Consider the following 23,040-nt stretch of genomic DNA (forward strand, 5'->3'; position numbering starts at 1 on the left):
GCATTATCGTGGTGTAAAAACCAAGAATTGTCTTTCCACAATTCCGGCCTTTTTAGGCGAATAGCGTTACGCAAATGACGCATAACGTGCAAATAATATTCCTTGTTGACTGTTTGATCGGTTGGAAGGAATTCATAATGCACAACACCACGATAATCGAAGAAAACAGTCAACATGACCTTGATTTTTGAGCGACTTTGGCGCGATTTTTTTGGTCTCGGCTCTCTTTTGGCACGATATTCGCTCGATTGATCGGTTGTTTTGGGGTCGTAAGCATAGATCCAAGTCTCATCGCTAATTGTAATGCGTTTCATGACACCCTGGTAGTCGGAAAGCATCGTTTCACACACTTCAACGCGACGCCTTTTTTCCAAAAAATTCAATGTTTTCGGTACCATTCGAGATTTGACGCGCTTGAGGCCCAAAACATCCTTCAAAATGGTATTGGCTGAGCCTTTCGATATGCCAACTTCATCAGCAAGGTCTCTAATTGTTAATCGACGGGTTTTGAACACCAAATCTTTGATTTGTTGAACGTGAGCTTCGTCGGTTGAGGTTGATGGTCGCCCTGGACGCTTTTCGTCTTCGACACGTTCACGGCCGGCTTGGAACTCACTATACCACTTGTAAACATTTTTTTTAGACATAGCCTCATCACCAAACGCTTTCTGCACCATCCTCAACGTATCCGCAGCAGAAAATTGATTCCGTAAACAAAATTTAATGCAAATACTTTGCTCAACAAATTTCGACATCGCAAAAAACGAAAAACTCACTTTTAGCAGCTCACAAAACGACACGTATCTCAAACACTAATGAATATTTTGACATGAAATTTGACATAAATGTTACTGACAGTACTACCAACCTAAAAAAAAATAATTCTCCAAATCCTTCGACGCGCGGAGCTTAAATTCAAATGTCACCTTATTTTTTGGGCACAGTAGTACTTTTCAAGCCGATATTTTCTTAAATAATGAACTATAGCAGTTCTCCAAAAATATTTAATAATTTGTACAGAGTATAGTAAATAATTATGAGACAAACGTTATCAAAATAACAAGAGCTTTATATAATGTAAATATTTATAATAATTAAATATATTAATATTAAATATTTATATACGTTATGTAAATCTTGTTGAAATTACTTTAGCAGGAATCACTTTTTTAGGCCCGTTAATAGTTCCCAGATAATTTCTACTGATTAAATACCGGTACTATCTCTGCGAACTTGATTAGAAATTCCAAAAGAAGAAAAGAAAATATATCTAACGATGAATCTATAAGTACAGACATATTATAAATATTTTTTTTACTTTTATGAATAACTTATTCTTCTTCTTCTTTATTGGCATAGACAGCGCTTACGCGGTTATAGCCGAATAACTAATACAAGTATAATTGGCAAGGCAGATTTATACGCCCCCAGGGAATACATATGAATTTATTAAAAATAAACTCACTTTGAAAAACACTATCACTAAATAACTATAATCTCTAGTGAAAACAAAGCTATTTAAGTAAAAATTAAATACTATGATCTGTTAGATGTACATCGTGCTCTTCGCGTTTTCCCTTTGGAGTGCCTCTTAATTACAGTAATCATTTAAAGTTCAATGCTGTCAATAAGCAGATAATCTTAGAACACACGTGTGCACATTTAGGTATGTCTATAATTCAGTAATATGTTAATGCTTCTATACATTTGTACGAAACCGAAATTGCATATTTCCACGTGCTGCCGTGAACCCTATCAATGGGCGAGTCGTAAATCAAATCAGCCGCGGCCCATTGCAAGAGCTGACGATGGCCTTTATTTTTATGCACATAAGCGCAAATGAGACGTGTTGGTTAACCCATTATGGGGCACTTAAGGCGGCGGCATGATGCGTGAGTTCAGCATGGATTTTATAGTTTTAAGTGTCAGTAAAACTAAACCGAATGATATAAAACTAAATGAGCCGCAACAACAAGCGCACATACCAACAATGACAACAGACACATTATACATGCATACATACAAATACACATATTAACTTTTATATGCATGTGTGCGTATGTGCATGTTGCCGCGGCGCCAATTCCCTAACGACACCAATCCAATATCCATTTCATTAGTGGCCGTGATGCACAACTCGCTGTGATTGGGGTTAGCTGTAGGCGCTCAGACACATGCACACACACACACACGTAAGCGGTGTCATAATCGCATGTGGGTGTTTGTGTTGTTGCTGTTGCTGCCAGTTATCGCTTAGCCTTTGGCGCGACCCTGCTATGCCCTCTGTGCATGGCTGCGGAGCTAATAAATAGCAATAATGTCACCTCTTTTGATAAACACACAAAATAATGCGCCACAGCCGTTTGTCATATGCTGCGCACTCATAAATTCTCAACACCCGCTTTACGCGTTGTTGTTATTGTCGATATTGTTATGCCATTGCTACCGCGCGGCCGCTACTGCTTCGCTTCCATAATCATAAATTAGGCATTGTGTCAGTTCGAATTTGGTTGAAATGTTGCGTGGCAGCAAGCTTTTCTGCATTGTATCATGCCCCAAAGTGACGTTGCATGAGGAGTACGGATGTATGTGTATATGTATGTATGTACATATATATTTGCCTTTATTGAAAGCAAAATTGGTGAAAAAATATGAAATTTTTTATTAGAAATAACGTCAATTAGTAAATGTGTTTTTACAAAACTGTTTATCAAATTTACAAAAAAAATTGTCAAACTTCAGTTCGTCATAAATAAATGCTTCTTATTTGTGAAATATGCCCAAGCAGATTTTGTATGTATGTGTGTTCTTTAAAAATATTATCAAAATTCGCTCAGTTAATAAAAATAGTTTGATAAATTATTGTATATTTTTGTCCTGGCTAGAGGAAGAAGTTTTTAAGGTTTCATATTACCGAAAACCTTAGCTAGACTTTAATCAAAAATAATAGTTTTATTGTTTTTAAAACTGAACAATCAATATTGATGCTTCTTCGCAATTCTTCTGAATTTTAATTCAAACTATTTACCGCGGTCTGCTTATATGATAGTAACAGACTCTATGCTTTCAATTTATGGTCCCATTAGAATTAATAAAATGTTGATACGAGTATTTGTGCAAAATTCATCATTTTGGTTTTGAGTGTGACACGCTTATAATAATCTCTCCGCAATAGTTTATTTAGTTAATAACAATTTGATTTTCTAATTTTATTTTGTTGCAATTTGTTGGCTATATTTTTAGTTTTTTTTATGATTTTTCACGAAAATGTCTCTTTCTGCCGAGTTAAGACCTAAGGAGAAAACTCAGATTGAGATAATGTCTGAGTGTGGTGTAAAAGTTGGTGAAATGGTGAAAAAACTCCAGCGTCATTGAAATACAATTACTAGTTATTTAAAAAAAAACCGCAAAAATACGCCCAAAATAATCGGAAGGGTGCGGTTCCAAAAGTTGATGCGCGCTCTAAGCTTCATATCCGAGCCTTAGCCACGACTATAACTTTAAATTGCGGTCAGATAAAGGCACAATTGAAATTGCCAATAACTGGGCAAAGGGTGCAACAGACTTTCCGAAAGGAGTTGCACTTGAAATATGACGCCAAAGTTCGGATTCCAAAACGTTTACCCGAGCACAAGAAGGCCCGACTAGCATTTTTCTAAAAATATAAGTTTTGAGAGAATGACTTTAAAAAAATGATCTTCAGTGTTGACAGAAATTTTAATTTGGATGTTCCAGATGGAAATTAGAAATATTGGCATTCCCGGCAGACTTTTTATAACCGTAACTAAAGTGGTGGCTCTTTAATGGTATGGGCAGCTTTTAGCTCCCTAGGAAAGTCCCCGATTTGCTTTGTACCCGACCGGATTGATTCACAAAAGTATACGGATCTCATTGAAAGCGAACTTATATCATTTACTGAAATGTTTCATGGTGAAGACTGGATATTTCAACAAGATAATATCCCTATACATGTTTTGAAGGTATAAAAAGTCACGCTTATGATCTCTCCGAATCGAAAAGTATCCCGTTATTGGATTGGTCAGCTATAAGTCCGGACCTGAATCCAATTGAGGATCTTTAGGGCATTCTTTCCTCAAAAGTTGACGAAGGTGGACGACAATTTAATAGCTTAAAAGAAGCCATTGTTGAGAAAGGGGAAGCTATCTTCACAAACGTACTTAAAAATTTAGTAAATTCGATGCCCGACTCGTTTCTATTTTTTATCAATGCTGCGTTTTGAACAAATATCAACTGTCGTATAAGTTTATCGCTCTATCAACTTGGTAATGCTTGAAATATCTTCTGAGGCCATCAATATTAATTGCGATATCGATTCTTTAATATTATAATATAATTTTTGACTTTTTTTGAAAATATCTTCTAGTGAGAATTCTTTTAGGTTTCATTCACGGAAAGGACCCGCAGCAGTGTAGACCTTTTTTAGCGTCGTTGTAGATCGCATGTAACTCGAAATTATATATGATTTTTTCTAAAACAATTTACGTTATATTCTTAAAATATACCATACATTCTTTAAAACAAAGGCTCAAAGGCTGTCAAGCTGGGTGTGCCACTTAAAGTAGATTTATCGTACAAACTCAGTAATATGTTTTACAACAACAAATAAAAAGCCAAACATATGTATGTATATATTTTTTAATTTTTTCTGAATGTGTCAATTTCATTATTGTTAGTTTAATTAGACAACTAACCAATAAATTAACCATTTAATACCCAATAAATCTCAAAAATAGGGTTATTTTAAGGAGTATACTTATAATATATAATCGTTTATGAAAATATTACACGAGAAATGGAGTACGATAGTTTTGTTTTAAGCTCTTAAAGCTTTTTCAATTTATCTATTGTTGTTCGCCTTTGAAATTTCAGTTTCATCCAAAGCTACCTAAGAATAATAATTATGAATCAATTGCTTGTTACGAATAGCTTATTTTTCATAACCAATCATTATTGAGAATTTTTAACGACAGTTAGAGGAAGTACAATGTTAGCTAACCTAATTCAGGCTGGCTTGGTTTGTTTGACTTCTAGAACTGTCACAAAAAGTTGAAATAAGTGTAAGAATTATGTTGAAAAATAAAATAGATGTTTGCATTATAAAGCAATCTACGATTCACCTGGCGTATCTGCTGGATCTGAGCTACAAATCTGACCCATGAAGATATAATTTTAAAAAAGTCCAGCGACATTAAGTTTAAAATTTTTGGGTAAAATAAACTGACAGTAAAAACTTGATATAAAAAGCCAAAGAACTGTTAAAGAAGGCTTCAATTGTATAGACTCTCCTGTTTGTGCGTCGAATTATCAAAGCGCAACTAAATATTTAACTGAAATACAATTTACATACTTATAGTTGTTTATGGTTAGAGAATATTATTATATATTATTTTTATTTATTATATTTTATATACAATTTACTACAACATAATATTTTTCTTTACCATCAATACTCTACACAGTTCAATCAGGATCTGTACTCGTCGTCTGGCGTGCAATTGGCCTCATCCAGCGCCTCTGGCAGCTCACACTCACCCTGCAGTCCCATACTACCGCCGGCGGTGAGTGCGAATGCCGCCGCTGCAGCAGTAGCGGCCGCACACAATACCGCCGCCGCAGTCGTCGCCGTAGCGGCGCAAACCGCCAATCAGTCGGCGAGCTTAAGCGCAGCGACGAGTCTGCCACTGGGCGGCAGCAGCGGCAGTGTTGTGCCCGGCAGCGGAGGCGGTGGCGGCGGTAATGTTGGAAGTGCTGGAGTTAGTGCGGGCATCGGCGGCTCTGTGATCGGTGGCGCTGGTGGAGTAGTGCTGGGCGGCGGCGGTGGCGGCAGCGTAGCGGTCAACAGCGCGATACAGCACAGCAGAGCGCATACCAAAGAAGAGGATCTGGGGGTGCCACGAAGTGATGCCGAAGGTAAGTGTAAACCGTTAATAAACTATGCATGCCAAACTTGAATATTATAAATATTTTTTTTATGTTTGTGTGTGTGTGTATGTAGTTCGCGGCGCGGCATTGAAAAATATTTAAATTTCACATCGGCATTCGCCAAAGAATTTTTATGAGCGCAAAATTTATGCGACATCTAATCATTGCTGCCGAATTCTACAAATATTTTTACAAGTCGCCGCGAATATTCACCATTTTTTGTTTGAAAGCGATCAACCTAACTTGTACATACATATGTACAGTTGTATGTATGTATGTGTACACGCTCTGACTCAAACAAAAATCCACTGAAATATGTGTAGTTGGCGGGCAGGTGTTGGCAGTGAATTCCAGTAGCCGCATTGCGCCTTGATCGGAATGCGGTTGCGCACTCTTTACTGCGTCGCGTCGCGTTGCGCCGCTTAGGCGAGCGTTTTCAGCGCGCGCGACTTATTCGTACTTCTCCTTTCGTCTTAAGTCAAGTCAAGTCCATCTGAATTTTTCACATTCCACAGACGAATTTTTAATATATTTACTCCACATACATATCTACATATTTGCGAACATCAACCATATATCTATATACAAATGTATATCCTTATGTAGTTATGTAGTTATATACATATGTATGTGTATGTGCGTAAGCTTTTGTGGTTGAATGCGCGCGCGCCTTAGTGACAAGCGCGTTGCCGCTGCTAATTAATTTGCAAAAATTTTTCAGATTTTTCAATGTCATTAACTCTCGTTTCCATTAATTTCGTTTTGTTACTGCCTACATACATGCCAAACATACATTCATACATTTGATTGCCCATCTCATCGCACATTCGTGTTGTAAGGAAGTGTTCAGAAATATTTCAAAAATTAAACAAATGAAATGTTTATTACTAAATTTGTTGGCGAATTCAAACTGTCAAAAGCTTATTTGACTTTACTAAGTCAGAGGTGTTTAATCAACAAGCTGCACTGATTTATGTGCTTATGCTTTAAATGACAAGCGAAATGTGTGTCTTCCGCGATTTTTTAAACTCTTTCGTTAATTAACGACTTTTACGATGACACATATACATATGTACATATCTACATATGGTTGGTTGTATCAACTTTTTAGTCAACTAGGTTGTTGTGTGAAACTAGCAATAAACTTGTTTGTGACAACAAAAAGTCTTGTGATTTTTTATGTTTAAATAGATTAATTAGGTTATGTTGCGCATAAACTGGATCCAATGAGACTCCGGGGAATATTCATGAAATAAATTTATTCATATATTAAGCTCGTCATAATTGATGTCTATAAAGTATGGCGGTAAAATCATTTACATATATTATTTTATTTCGATTGGAGAGAGAAATCTCATATGGGATAAAACTAAGGACGAAAAGATCTACATACATATACATATATGTATTTATGTCTAGTTACTCTAAGAATGAAGAATAATTGTTCTTTATTGATCTACGGCAGTCAAAGGAGCATATCATCAAAAGAAAACCGAAAATTGCTGTCTGATATAATAACCAGTATATAACCAAAACTCAAATTTTGTTTCAATATGAGTGTATGATAACCAATATACATATAACCATTTTATAACCAAAATTTAAATTATCTACGAAAAATATTTCCATAAAATTTCAAGAGTCTTTCGAAGGTTTTTTAAAATGCTTTAGGGCTTCACCACGAGCATGATATCTTTTCATCTCGATTCCTAATCAGTTAATGACAGAGCTACTTTTCGTTCGACAAAGCGATTGATTTACGATTCCTTAACAGTCTTCCAATCAACAGTGAACCAAATCATATTGCGCCAACTCTGCGTTCATGGCTCATCACACTTATTCGACTTTCTTCTTTATTCAGTTTCATAAAAGCGAAAGTAATGACTCAGTCGTTAAGATAAAAAAAGATGTCATCAGCTATGGTGAACTATTCTACAGAAGAATTAAACCTTTAACGACCTGATTCCATATTAAGTTGTTATATGCACTTTCAAATCAGAAAAACCGCGTTTTTTGAGAATTTTAGCTTAAGGAGTTACGTGGGTTTCCTTGGGCAAAAAAACACCCTTTTTTCAAAAATTTTTTTCTCATATAAAAATGAAATATTTTATTAGAATTTTTTATTGTTACAAACATACACAATTAAAAAAGAAATTCTGAAATTGTTGAAGGAAAACATTTTAAACTCGGTCATTTCCCCTCAACCGACTTCAAAACTTTCACAGTTTCAAGAAAAACGCGTTTCAAGACGGCGCGCTCAGCCTAGCTTGCCTGGAGAGCGCAAGTTCTCAAGGCTGTATCTCCGAAATTATTTCTCGAATCAGCTTGAAACTTTAGATAATAAAAAATTAGATTTTTTTAAACGTAAACCCAAGTAACTCCTTAATGAAGGTTAAACTCTAAAAAGAAATTATTTTGAAAAATTTTGGATTACGAACTTCAAAAAGCGAAAGTGAAAAAATGTCTAGCGGTGAAGAAGATTTGTCTGCTTAGATCTCAAAACTAAAAAATAACATATAACCAAAAAATATTATTGCTATAGGCTCGAATAGTCGAAGGACTAGTTAAAATTTTAATTTTAACGGCCTCCCAAAAAAAAGTTGAATTTTGGTAAAAAATTTACACCTCGGAAATATTAATTAAAATCTTATACCTTCAATAAATGACAAATATGTACATATAGGAAAATCGCGTAAAAATTTCGAACGGTCAAGTCGCTTCGGAGAATCTTCCTCAACATTACAGTTAAATATGATTTCAAAAATATTAGTATTTTAATTTTCATTGCAATTTTAATTTCATTTTTTTGCTTAATAAACTACATTTTTTACACAATTTTCTAAGCATCATCTTCTTATCTTCATAGCACGTCTGGTGGGTTCGCATCACAATGAGTCCTCCTGCTCATCGAGTCCCGATTCACCTCGTCACAACTTGCATGGAGCTCAGGCCAAGGAGCTGCCCCTGCCGTTGGACACATCGAATGTCAATGGACAGGGCAGAGCACAATACTTATCAGCCACCTGCGTCGTATTCACAAACTATTCCGGCGACACGGCCAGCGTGGTGGATGAGCATTTCTCGCGGGCGCTCAACTTCAACAACAAAGACAGCAAAGGTGAGTCAATAAAATAGTCGAATGCCAAGCAATTAAACACATATTTCTGCAACAATGCATATTTGTGCATGAAAATGTGACGGCACACATACATATGTACATATATGCACATACATGAATACTGAAAGTAACTATATGCATATTTGGCAGTGTTGGTTGAAGATGGTGTTGGCGATAATAAAGCAAGAAACACTTGCAACTGCACATTTTCCAAAGAAATCGCGTTGCATGAAGTATATATATGTATATGTATATGGATGTGTGTATGTGAGTGTGTGCTGGTTGTGGTTTCTCTTGCGTCAATTTTTCCATGAAAATCGCACTTGAAAACTGCCGCTTTTCGGCGTCGCTCGTCGCTCGTGAAAGTGCGAGGCTCGCACCAATTTCGCCACTTTGATTTACATGACTAATGATGCCTTTTATAATGCGCCACGGCTGATTGTCATCGTGATTGTGTGGTTGTGTGCGTGTGGCGTTTGTGATGATCAAAAAGCGGCTGCTGTCATGTAACTGTCAGTGCAGTGGCGCAACATACGCGCCTTCCTCGGTTAGCCGCCAAGTTTGTCGGGCGGGTATTAAGGGACACAAAAATGTGTTAAAGTGATTAAAGCGTTAAAGAAACTTCACTTTTCTTGTATTTGGCGCTTGTCAACCCCCGTAGCCCCTCTTCTCACGTGTTTACATACTTATTAACATACAAAACTGCCATGTCATAATGAGTGTGTACAAGAAATTAACACGAGTTTTGCTTAAATTGTTCCTGCTGCCTCAGTTTGATATCTCAATATTGCACGTCTGCTTTGTTTTGCTTTTGTTTTTGTTGGATTTGATTCTTTGGCAAAACAGCACTTTCTGTCGCACACAATAACTTCATAAATTAGTCAAGGCGTGGCGTGGCGTTGCAGTCGCTTAACCGCTCAACCGCTGGCACCGCTGCTGGCTGCTGCTTTCGCTGTCATTGCCAGACACTTGCTGCTTGTTCTTTTCGATTTCGCGAAATTAATTACCGCATTTAATGAAGATAAACGCGTTGTCTTAAGCACATGACTTGTCTTTTTTCCCGTCTTTCAACGTCTCATTTCACCCCTTGACGTTTTTCTGCCATTTAGTTACTTTTACTTTCACGTGGCTCGCTGCGCGTCTTCTTCAATTTTCATGTTGCATACTTTTTGCTTGTTCATCAGCGTGTTCGGACTCATTACCACAAATGTTTTTTTTTACCAAAAAAAGCGAGAAATATTCAAGTGCAGTGCATGAACAATCATTTTTGATTTGTTGTTTTGTTTTGCGGTGGTTATTGACAGCACCACAGGGTGTCAATAAAATTGATTTATTTGACACAAATGAGTTTTGCTAACACAAATAATAACTGAAATTAATTTTACACTGTGGGAGGCGTTGCCTAACAAATTATTTAATTTTTTTTTATTTTTTTGACCTTGAATTATTAAGTGTAGTTAACATGAAAATATTTTATGTCTCAAAAAAGTCGAAAGTGTTAACGCTTCGTGGTCGATCCAAAAAAGGGTTGAAAAATATGTTTGCGAAATTCATTTGAACTTAGTTAATTTTAAATTATTAAAAGTGCTTTGTCCAGAAACGCTGTTTTTAGCATTGGTGAGGAAAATTTCTCTAAAACGTCTAGACCGATCTACTTGAAATATTGATATAAAATAGAAATATTTGTTATATAATATATAATCAAAGAAATAAGATTTATCAATAATATTTACGATTTTTAATTGCAAAGCTATGGGCAAAAAACGATTTTTTTGTGAAGACGTCATATTGCCAGAAATCAGATTTTGAGTAATCCTTGGTTGGTTTTTTATATATGTATTTGCGATAATTTTTAACAGAAAAATCTTTCTCAATTTTCCTCATTTTTATATAATTTTCATATAAATGGATTAATTAATCATTGTTTTTAGCCCCTCCTTCACTTCCAATATATCGGGTGATTTTTTAAGAGCTTGATAACTTTTTTTTAAAAAAAAACGCATAAAATTTGCAAAATCTCATCGGTTCTTTATTTGAAACGTTAGATTGGTTCATGACATTTACTTTTTGAAGATAATTTCATTTAAATGTTTTTTATTTTATTTGTTTTTTTTTTATTTTACCCTTTCATGCAAAAACACAACAAAAATCTTCATGTATACTTCCTCAAAGTAATTTTTTTTTTTTTGTTCTTATTTTATCTCTATTTATGTATATATTTTTTGTATACAACTTTTGTTACACACAACTTTATCCACGCATTAACTCGCATACGCTTACCATAATTAAAGTGAAAGTAATTAATTATGCCAAAAATCGATTGCAGGACATACATATGTATGTATTTTTGTAATTGCAAGAATCTCGAAAATTTCAGTTCTTTAAAGTATTTGAACTTCAACACCAAACTGGAATGTGGCACACTTACAAGAATTCCCCAAAGAGTACAAGCATTTGTAGGTACCTATTGGTATGTGTGTATGTAGTATGTACGAATGCAACACTGTACATACATACTTTGATGGCAAAAAATGCCTTTTGTATATAATTAATACATACTTAAATATATGTACCGTACGTATGCGCATACATGCATACAAATGATGCTTTAGCATTGGAGTTAAAGCGTGGATATAAAGGAAGGAAGGCATTGTGCTGTTAAAATTGTATTTATAAATAATGCCCTTAAAAGAAATAGAATCATTAAAAACGCATTTAATCGATACGCGCACGAGACAGTAATACGAAAAGTATACATATCTTTTGCTGGGTTCATTAAATTTAACAGGGTGGCTGTTTGGTAGGTCTAAAAAAAATTTGAAATCAAGTCACTGATTTTTGAAAACTCTGTGATAAGTTCCTCAAGATCTCTTAGAATAACTACTAGAAATATGTAGAATTAAAAAACAAATGTTTATTTAAAGCTTTAAGGGTATACCAACTGTATCAATTAAATTAATTAATAATAAGAAATAAAATTTTTGAAGAAAAAAATTAAATTTTTATCCAAATTACACGCGATCTCCAATGGCACTAAGAAGGTTATCCATTGCTGCAAAATCTAAAAAATTATGTCAGTCCAATGACCTACGGTAGGAAAAAAAATTAAAAATGGCGGCTTTTTAAAAAGAAATTGAATTTTATTGAAAATTTTGGTCGTCTTTAGCCTGATAAAATTAGATTTTTCATTAGAAATATTAGACATTAACTGAAGTTTCTTCAAAGAACTTGATTATTGTGTCTATAAATTCATACAGAATGCAAGAAAGAAACAATTTGTAATGTATTCTGGAAAAATCAGGCTTCACTGACTAATGAAAAAAAAAAAACATTTTATGGTTTAAAAAACAATTTTTTAAGAAATTTTTTTATCGAATACTTATGTCAGAAATCAGCAAACGCAGAACACTCATACACTTTTTCAACCCGAAATCACCAGAAATCTCAGAGTATCATGAAAATTCAAAACTTCAATAGTGTTTTGGCAACGAACCAGCCGTCCAGGGCGTTCCCACATCTGTTAGGAACCGGAACGGATGTGGAATTTTGTCCTGTCAAGGACTGTAAACTTGGCGGAATTGTGCTATAACAATAACAACAAAACTATAAAACACCGTTTTCAAGTTTTTCTTCGACAGTGACTCGTATAGTCAAAGTGGCTTCAGAAAACTCATCGAAATAATTTTTTTCATACAAAATGTCTGTAAGAATTGCTTAAGTCTTATATATTATACCACATAATTTAGATATGAACCCTTCCAACACTAGTTTTTCCTCGATAGGCCCGACAAACAGCTGATATTTTCGCCCAAGCAAGCCAAATACCAGGTAAAACCAGTTACTCCCCAACTACAGGGTGCCCCACACATTACAACAGTTGGGTTATGCTTTTGCTCCTCGACATTTGTAATTTTTGCTTTTGCAATTTTCCATTATACTTTTTTTGTGCGGTATTTGCATTGGAATGCGCCGTTGCAGCGGGCGCATGCAATGGGTGGTGGTCGCGCAACTGTTTCGGGTTTGCGGCCGCTGCAATGCCAACGCCGCACTGCATTAATTCATTAGTTGCGCGCATAAAACGCTTAAAACGAGCTAAAGCGGCGCGCAGTGATTCCCAAAAATATCCGCGTGTGCCTTACTTCGATATATGAACGCACACACACACAAACATACATGCATGTATGCAGAAAGATGTGGTGTACGTGCAGCGGCACGAAGTTGAGTTGCTGACGCACTGGCTCGCTGACTCGCTCAGCCATGGCATATTCATGATTCGAAAGCAATTTAATTAGATGCCAACCGAAATTCGATGAAATTCCTTTGTGCGCGCCACAATGCAACGCAAGCAACAAAACTAAGTTGTACAACAATAAGAACAACTAGCGCAGCAGCGGCGGCTAAAACGTGTGCCAACAGCCGCGGAAAAAAACCGTTTGTATCTTCATCGAATTTCGCCGCAGCCCGTTGACAACGCTAACACCAAGCACAAGCACATACATACACATGTGTCTTTTTTGCTGTTTTTGCTGATTGTTGCATTACAATTCTACAGTTGCTCCGCATCACATGCAGATGTCAAGCTATTTTTAATTATTGCTACCGATTTTGTCCGTCCTCGACGTTGACTATTTTTCTTGGCGTTTATTTAATTTTAAATCTAAAAGTCGAACAACTGCATCATCGTTCACTCTGCGGTCCTTGCTTGCTCGCTTTTGCGGTTGCCGGCCGCGCATACCTTCAATGAAAGGTGCGCGAAGTGCAGCCGAAGGCATTCAACCAATGCCTTAGTGGGACTGCTCGCTTACTTTCTTCTAGTGCAAGGAATGCATGCGCTCATATCGACTTGTAAACATACATATTTACACACATATCTCCTCTTTATATACTCTCTACTCTCGTTTCTGGTTTGGTGTGCGTGTGTGTGGTCTGGTGGAGATAAACTCATCAAGCGCGCTTATCAGATTCGCAATAAATAACATGTAACGCCCCTTGATATGCACCAATATACACACAGGTATACACTTATACATACATACATAAAAGTAGGGAAATGCTGGTTCTTTGCGTGCAGCGGTGCACGTGACAGGCCTGTCAGGGAACACACGTAGGCGCAGCAGGACATCTTAATCCATTCTGCTACTAATACATACATATCTTTATATGTACGCTAGCAAATGCGTTAATTGGAGGTAAAAGAAAGTAAATTAGTTGGCGACAACCCTTGGTAGCCCGCGCTTATCTCTTATAGGTAGCAATTGATCTGCCATTAAGGACACTACACGGCTATTAGTAATGCGGTAGGCTTGATCTTATTAATTAATAAAAATTACAGAAGAAAAGTAGAATGAACCATTCAAGAGTGGGAATTCATATATACTTAATGGCAAGGAAGCATTTTGACTATGTAAAAACGGCGATCACAGAGGCTAATTTTATAAACTACTATCTCCTAGTCACTTTAATATACATAGTTTGAAAATATGCCTGTTTGAGAACCTAACCATCTTCTTCTTGTTCATTGGCGTAGATACGGCTTACTCGATTATAGTCGAGTTTACAACAGCGCGTCAGTCGTTCTTCCTTTTCGCTGTGAAGGTCTCCTCTTCCTCTGCTTCTCCCGACGGTTACTGCGTCGAATACTCTCAAAGCTGGAGTGTTTTTATCGACTCGGACAACATTGACGTTGTTGTTGGTGTTAATGCTAGTTCCAAGATAGACGAAATTATCTACGACTTCGAAGTTATTACTGTCAACAGTGACGTGGGAGCCAAGCCGCGAGTTCGAAGACTGCTTGTTTGATGACAGGAGATATTTCCTCTTGACTTGTACCAAACCTATTTGCTCCGCTTCTTTATCCAGTCTGGAGAAAGCAGAACTTGAAAAGTCGCACGGTAGGGAGTCGCCTTCTCAGAAATCTCTTTGGTATCGAACGGCTTGGAGATGCTCTTCCCGATTCTGACGGAACTTTTGGTATTACTCAACGTCAGTTTACACAGCCCAGCCTGGTCAGTTGTTGATTTCCCAAGCGTAAAGTCACACTGATAAGATCCAATTAATGTTTTAACGGTGAGCTTTAATCTTACACTTAGTACGCTCGATAGAACCTTATATGCGAAGTAGGCTTATCCCACGGTAGTTGGCGTAGATTGGGGAATCGGGCTCACCATTTCCTGTTAAGCTTTCACTGCCATTCAGCAGGTTGGAGAAGTGTTCTCTCCTTAATTTCAGTATTCTCTGGACATCAGTTACTAAATCACCTCTGGGGGCTCTACAAGAGTACGATCCGGTCTTGAAACCTTCTTTTAGTCGTCGTATCTTTTCGTAGAATTTTCGAGCATTACCCCTGTCGGCCAGTTATTCGTATTCACGCATTTCGACTTCTCTCTTTTTTAGTCTCGCTTTCTTCTCCAACTCTCAGTATCTATCCAAAAAACTTATGTATGTACATATGTACATATATATGTATATTTGGATATATTTTCGTTAGTTTTCTATATCGAGAAATCTGACTTAGATGGTTTCTAATACGAGATCGGTTCCGTGATAATAATGTCAGGCATATCAACTGTAGCTGAATACCCCGTTCCAAATATACTCGAATAACTGTTCATCAAATCTTCACCTGAAATGCAAAATAACGTAACAACATTTTCGGAAATTTACAGTGGCATGAATTAAACACGACATAAAATGGAACTTGAGTGAAAAAAATTTTTAATATTGGTTAAAACTGGTTTACATACATATCTGAGCGCAGAACCTGAAAATGTTGGACATATGTAATATTATGTTTGTAATTTGAAGTAGCGAATCATAATCAATAAGGCACTCAATATCGAATTTTTTGATGATACGTTATTTTGCATTTCAGGTGACGAAACACTTTTATATGGCTGGGCGCCTATATATTTTCACTGCTAATAATATGTACATATATTGAACATACTCATATATCAAACTCGATTTCTTCCATTTAAAACAGCCGTTTGCCATTAACAGTTATGCGTATAGCGTTATAATGCCCTAGTGCCATAGTAGTGCGCCGGATATAAAAATAAAAGGACTCACTTACCAATTACTGCAATAAATTAAACTCATTAATATGAAATAGTTTAGCTAAATAAAGGCACGTCTGTCTGTATGTGCCCCTGCTTGTTTATATGATTATACATACATGTGTATGTGTGTACAAGAGTGCTCATTGAACGTGACCACATGGAATAATAAATGCATAAACGCTTGCACTATTAAGTCCCGTGAAGTTTAACTACCAAAAATAGAGCGAATAACAGCAAACACTACTCAACACTTGCCGAGTGCTGCGATGGAATGCAACAGCCGGAATTTCGTATTGTCGCACGCTCAGCGCTCAGCGCGCAACGCCGTGCTGCACAGTCATACTGCATTAACCAATAAATAGGCGGTTAGATTTGGTAGTGGCGGCAGACGATGTTGCACAAGCTGTGGCAGCTAATGTGGCTGCTGCTGTTGCTCTTGTTGTTGCTGTTGCTGCCATGGCTCTATGATGGCGATGCCGCAGCCGATGGCGACGCGGATGAGTCTGACTCTACCAACGACTGACAACATTCCGAACTCAATTTAGTGCGGGAATCGCATTTGTTTGCACTCTTTGTGCGCGCTACATGTGTTTTGATACTCCTCGAGCGCTGTACAGCTTGAATGTTACAAAATTGTGACAACAACAACAGCGCAAGCGCTCGGTGCCACACCAGTAGCAGTCGCCGGCGGCTCGTCGTATTACGCCTTCTGCTTATGCCAAATGCTCGGATGCCGCGTGCCACAGTGGCTCCAGCACACAGCCAAAATCGGGCGCAAATAGACAACAACAACAAAGTACATACACAGTATAAATATATACATACATATGTACATGGTTGATGTTTACATGCAACGCGTTGCATTGGGGGCAAACACACCCAATTCCTTGTTTGCAGCAATGCCCCAGTCTGCTCCAGTTAGCCGAAGGCAACTGCTGGTAACCAGTCCCGCCAGTCAGCTGCGAAGACTGTCGTCAGCCCATCGATGCGCATACGAAATGACGCTAAGGAATTCCCATTAATACCAACACAATTGAGGCACGTTAACGTGCATGCGTAAACACAAACATACACACACATACGCACGTAGCACACCAAAAGCACCAAAACACCGCGAAAGTAAAAAAAGTTAAATAAAGACGAAAATGAACAGCAGCAACAACAAGACAAACCGAACACGAATCCATAACGACAAACAACAAGCGCATACATACGTGCGCCAAGATGTCTCCATCACGCCGTGTTAGGCCGCTGCGGCAGCGCTTGCACCGAAAGTCGGTAGCGGCGGCTAGCGCAGGCATCATTTAAATTCACTTTCAATTCCTCAATGCCAACCAATTGAAACTACGAATGCCACAAAATATTTACAATTGCTGGCGGTAATCAGTGGAGGCGGCAGCTGTGGCTGTAGCAAGAGGGTGCTTGTTTTAAGAATGGGATTGAGTGAAGTAGTGTTTGCAAGAGTGGCAGATTTAGCGAGTTCTAAAAAGCTATGAAAATCTTTTTGAAATTTAAACATTAACATTCCTGCATATGACATTAATTAAGACAGTAATTTTATACTCGCGGAATATTTCCAATTTCTTACAAGATTTTCTTAACTGACCTTAGAGAACAAAACGAAAATCATAATACATTGCGATTTATTTTTTATGTAATGATAGTAATCGAAATAGCTATAATAACTGTTTTTTTTTTAGACAGCCGAAGGCCCTTGTTGCTAGCGTTGCTAAATATTTATTTGTTAAATAATTTATTATCGTACGAATTTCTTAAAAATAAAAAAAAAACATAAAAAAAGTTTTTTTTAGAGTTTTAGAGTTTTAAACCAACAAAAGGATTCCGTCAGGCTTGCGTTTTCTTCTTTTTCGAAGCAAACCTGTAAAATTTGGGTATTTAAAAACTGTGACAATTAATTTTCACGGGCTTCTCTTGAAGCCAACTTTACTCCATTAAGGGAGCTCTGCATTGACCGAAGCAAATGGTAGTCCGTTAGTGCAAGGTCAGGGCTATATGGCGGATACATCAAAACTTCCCAGCCAAGCTCTCCCAGTTTTTGGCGAGTCATCAAATATGTGTGTGGTCTAGCGTTGTCCTGATGGAAGACGAAGCCCTTTCTGTTGATCAGTTCTGGCCGTTTTTTTCGATTGCTTGCTCAATCTCATCAGTTGTTGACTGTAAAATGTAGAATCAATCGTTCGATCAGACTGGATCAGCTCATAGTGATTGATTCATTTCCAATCCCATCAAACACTCAGCATAACCTTTCGAGGCGTCAGTCTTGGCTTTGCAACCATTTGTTGAGCTTCGCCACGCTTAGACCATGATCTCTTTCGCACATTATTGTCGTATTCGATCCACTTTGCGTGTCTTGTTAGTATTCGCTTCATAAATGGTTCGATTTCATTTCGTTTCAGCAAAGAATCGCAAATGTTAATTCGGTCCATTAAATTTTTCACAGACAATTCATGTGGTACCCAAACTTCGAGCTTCTTTTTGTAGCCAGCCTTTTTTAAATGGTTCAAAACCGTTTGATGATGAATGTTAAGTTTCTTAGCGATGTCATGGCCGCTTATGTGACGGTCCTGGTTACTGTTTCCCACAATTTTATTGACCTTTTGAACGAAAGGTCGAACAGAGCGAGCTGCATCTTTCACATCGAAATTTCCAGAGCGAAGGCGAGCGAACCATTGTTTTACTACACAAACTGATACAGCATCGTCTTCGTAAACTTTCAAAAATCAAACCAAAATCAAGCGTAAAATTTCACCTTTACAACAATATATGGTATGAGACAATTTGATTGGTAGCACTGGAGATATACGACTGCAAAGACATCTATTGACAAAATACGAAAAGACTTTTTCGACTACCCAATATTTCTGACTTCATATAGCTAAACCTGATCGCAGTATACAACGAGTGGTACAGACCACTAAACCCACCTATTGAAAAAATATTGGATTTATTTTACTGTGAAACTATTTTTGTTTTGACATCCTTTCCGAGTTTTATTGGATCTTTAATCGACATCTTGGTCATCTTCAAGAAATTGACCGATCTACAATCTTTCAGTCAACAAGTTTTCGGAATTATATAGAAGTGGAATACAGAAATACTGTAACCAATGATTATTTGCATCAGGCTACACGATTTGGTCTAGGATCTACAATTAACAATCTGAAGATCTATAAACTTTTTTAATATTCTATTAAAAAGAAATATGTAAAATAAGAGTAGATGTTTTTCCGATTCTCAAGGTAGATAGATAGTTTCTTTGTTATTTTAATTTTATATACAATATATTGGCAAATTGTAATTATTATTGAACAAAAGTATGAACTGGAATGTAAAATAGTAGATGTTTATCATAACAACTTTCAGTTATACACGGATTATTTATGGACTTCATGCAATGCTTAGAACTAACTAACTAATAAAATAAATTATTATTTTTCCATATTTTTTTCTTACAGAAACGAGTAGCCCCATGTCAGCAAGAAACTTCCCACCTTCGTTTTGGAATAGCAATTATGTACATCCCGTACCCGCACCAGCACATCCGCAGGTATGATGAGCGTAGATATAAGCATGAATATTTACAAATTTGTTAAGCAAGCGATGCCTAGTAATATAAAGTTATCACAACAAGTTAACATTGTAACAGCCTATAAATTCTAGAAGAACTCGACCAAGACATTACAAACATCTGATTATTTTGTCTCTGTTTTTCAGGTTGGCGATTTGTACGCATCGGACGGTGGCTACGCAACCGATCCCTGGGTGCCACATGCGGCCGCCGCACATTACGGCTCCTATGCGCACGCTGCACATGCCCACGCCGCTCACGCGCATGCCTACCACCACAATATGGCGCAATACGGTAGCCTGCTACGGCTGCCACAGCAATATAGCCACGGTACCAGGTAAATGCAGTACACAAATTTTGTTTAATACTTTTTTTTTGATTAAATATGCGAATGTGCGCTTATTATTAGGGGGGGCTCAAATTTTCTCGAAAATAAAAAATAAATTTACAATTTTAATTTTTTGTAAGAATACTTTTCCTGGTGTTTAAATCAATTGAGATTTAAATAATTCTTAGAATTAAAGAGAATTTTTATGCAGGAAATCATTGAATGCACTTGTATTTAAAATAAATACACTAAAAATCAAATTTTGAAGTGGCTCTGGGAGGTATGAGAGATGAGGAAGTGGTTTTACACCACAAAGTTTATAATACCCTAAAGAAAACGTCGAAGTCCCCACAAATATATATTTATGGTAAATAATCAGCGTGACGAGCTGAGTTGGTTTAGTCATGTCCGCTTGTCTGTGCGACAAAGATAGTTTGAGATATCTTTTCATACGTCCTCTTTTCATCAAGAAACTGCTCATTTATCAGAACCACTGATATCGCATAATTATAAAGGGTGATCCATTTCGAAGTTCTCTACCTTTTTAAAGAAATAACACATAAATTTCAAATTCAAAGGAACATTTTTATTATTATTCGAAAAACCATTTGTCATTTAAAGATTACCTCTTTCAAATGTTTGCCGCGGTTACGCCTCAGATGGTCCATCCGTTGAATATGCTCGTTCGAGCATTTGGACTGCTAACCTGCAAATGACATGTGTGACTTTAGACTTTACATATCCCAATAAGAAAAAGCCTATGATATCGACCGGCCCAAAACGTGAAATTATCTACTCACCGTATTATTCTCTCAATATATATCTATTAATTGATTCGAAGTGTAGGAAGTGGCGCCGTCTTGTTGAAACCAAATGTTGCCGAAATCACGACCTTCAATTGCAGGCATCAAATAGTCGGTTATCATGGTGCGATAACGGTCGCCATTGACCGTCACATTTTCACCGGCATCACTTTTGAAGAAATATGGACCGATGATTCCACCAGTCCAGAAATCACACCAAACCGTTGTTTTTTTCTGGATAAAATGCCAGCTCTTGAATTTCTTTATGTTTCTCTTCGTCCAAAATGCATCATCGCTGAACAAAATTTGGCTCAAAAACGTCGGATCTTTGGCTTTGGTACTTTTCCTAGAGCCCATAAAGCGGAAGCGATGTCGCTTGGGAAGATAGAGCGGCTTCAGTTCTTGCACAAGCTGAATTTTGTACGCTTTCAGTTGAAGATCTCGACTTAAAATGCGCAAAGTCGTTGCTGCGAACGGCGCCGAATCAACTCTTCACTGCCTTCGTGTACACCCTCAGCTACGGCTGCTATATTTTCTTCACTGCGTGCTGAATGTGGTCTATTCGTTCGAATATTATCCAATAAATAATGCTGGGTCTCAAGATGGGTGATAGTGTTGTGTCGCTCAGTAGACCGATTATGTTGACCATAATTTGAGCGAATTCAAATTCTTCACAGAACGTGAATTTTCGTAATAAAGTTGAACGATTTGTAACCGTAAATGTTTTAGGCGTGTAACTCTTTCCATGATGAAACGCCAAACATTTCTGAAGAAAAATAACATGACAGCTTGACACGACTGACATGTGGTCTGTCGAAAAAAGGATACTGAAATAATTACCTCTACTTGGATCACCGTTATATGCTCGACACATTTGCAATTCAAGATGCTCAAAAAAAGATTAAAACGGGAACACCTTAATTAATATGGTATTATGTATGTTGTTCTCGAAGTCACATTACCTTGCACTTTTTATTTATTATATTATTTATAAATTTACAAGTTTTTATTTATATATGTATGTATGTGGACTGGATATTTGCGAAAAATGTTAATGTAAATATTTATTTGTTAGAAACTTTTCTCATTGCAGACTGCATCATGACCAACAGACCGCGCATGCGCTCGAAAGTGCGGCAGCCTATTCCAGTTACCCCACAATGGCAGGTGAGTAGACACGCACAAAAAGGGTATATACTCATATGTAAACATATATGTATGTATGTATGTACATTCATAGATATAGTTTTCACAAAGTTTAATACTTATTATGACGTACATAATGTTGATATTGTATTGTACATACACATGGTCAGAACAATATGTCCGCTCTCGTCCAAGCTTTTTTCTGAACTTTTGATGTATTTTGAACCATATTAAGATAGAAAACCTGAATTGAGAGCACCTTTCAAGGTATTTTTTGTATGAATACCTGCCTCTATTCCTTCATTCGGGTACCGGTCGGAGCAATGTCTAGAATTGTACAAGAAAGTCTCGTTTTTCAGTCACATCAGTTTCAGCTTGAGAAGACATAACTCTTTGTTATTCCTAGCAAAGCAAAATTATATCAGAATTTCATCAAAATCCTTCTGCCATTCGATTGAAAAAAAGAGAAAAGTACTAAAATATATATTTGGGTTAGAAGAAAGGCATGAACCGACAAATGCGACAACTTTTTGTGCATAAGCAAATGACCAAACCTCTTTCAGACGTGCAGTTGGATTAGCTATACCTTGGTTCGTCCATTTGTGAAAAGAAATATCATTAGACTTTCATTTCTACGAGCTTATGGGAGTAGATGAAAGTAAATTTAAGCCTCAAAGTGTCCTTTCATATGACTAGGTATTCATTTTTAGACATATAATTTATGAACAATTACATATGTATGTATATGAAGGTAACCATGACAACCCCAGCTGTTTAAAAGCATAGTTCAGCACAAGGGACCCTTTTGAACGCGGCGAAAATTCGCTTTGAAAAAAGGATATGCGTGAAACCGCACATAAGTGTATGTATCTACATACATATTACATAAATTTACATATGTATGTGTATCTTATTCGACCGTAAACACATAAAAGTTTACTTACAAACATCGAACGTCCCTTTGTGCTTCTTTTGTGTGTACACGAATACACACGAGTATATGTATGTTATGTACATATGTATGCGGTTACATTTGTAAAACATTTTTGGTGGTT

At 36.9% G+C, this 23,040-nt stretch overlaps 2 protein-coding genes across 3 annotated transcripts in view; one reads left to right on the forward strand and one right to left on the reverse strand.

Annotated features, from left to right (window-relative positions):
• The window catches only part of LOC126756915 (protein immune deficiency), a 243,375-nt gene that overhangs the window by 113,032 nt on the left and 107,303 nt on the right, over nt 1-23,040 (reverse strand). The window lies entirely within an intron of this gene.
• LOC126756906 (protein vestigial) overlaps nt 1-23,040 on the forward strand; it is a 39,502-nt gene that overhangs the window by 13,149 nt on the left and 3,313 nt on the right. The window contains exons 3-7 of one of the 2 annotated variants that reach the window (XM_050470405.1): nt 5,481-5,931; nt 8,810-9,061; nt 19,596-19,687; nt 19,855-20,045; nt 21,915-22,006. In XM_050470405.1, the coding sequence (XP_050326362.1) occupies nt 5,481-5,931; nt 8,810-9,061; nt 19,596-19,687; nt 19,855-20,045; nt 21,915-22,006 (1,078 nt within the window). The remainder of the gene's footprint in view (nt 1-5,480; nt 5,932-8,809; nt 9,062-19,595; nt 19,688-19,854; nt 20,046-21,914; nt 22,007-23,040) is intronic. The other variant, XM_050470406.1, reaches the window with a different exon arrangement.

Source organism: Bactrocera neohumeralis, chromosome 4, assembly GCF_024586455.1.
Source record: "Bactrocera neohumeralis isolate Rockhampton chromosome 4, APGP_CSIRO_Bneo_wtdbg2-racon-allhic-juicebox.fasta_v2, whole genome shotgun sequence".
In the NCBI taxonomy this organism is placed as follows: domain Eukaryota; kingdom Metazoa; phylum Arthropoda; class Insecta; order Diptera; family Tephritidae; genus Bactrocera; species Bactrocera neohumeralis.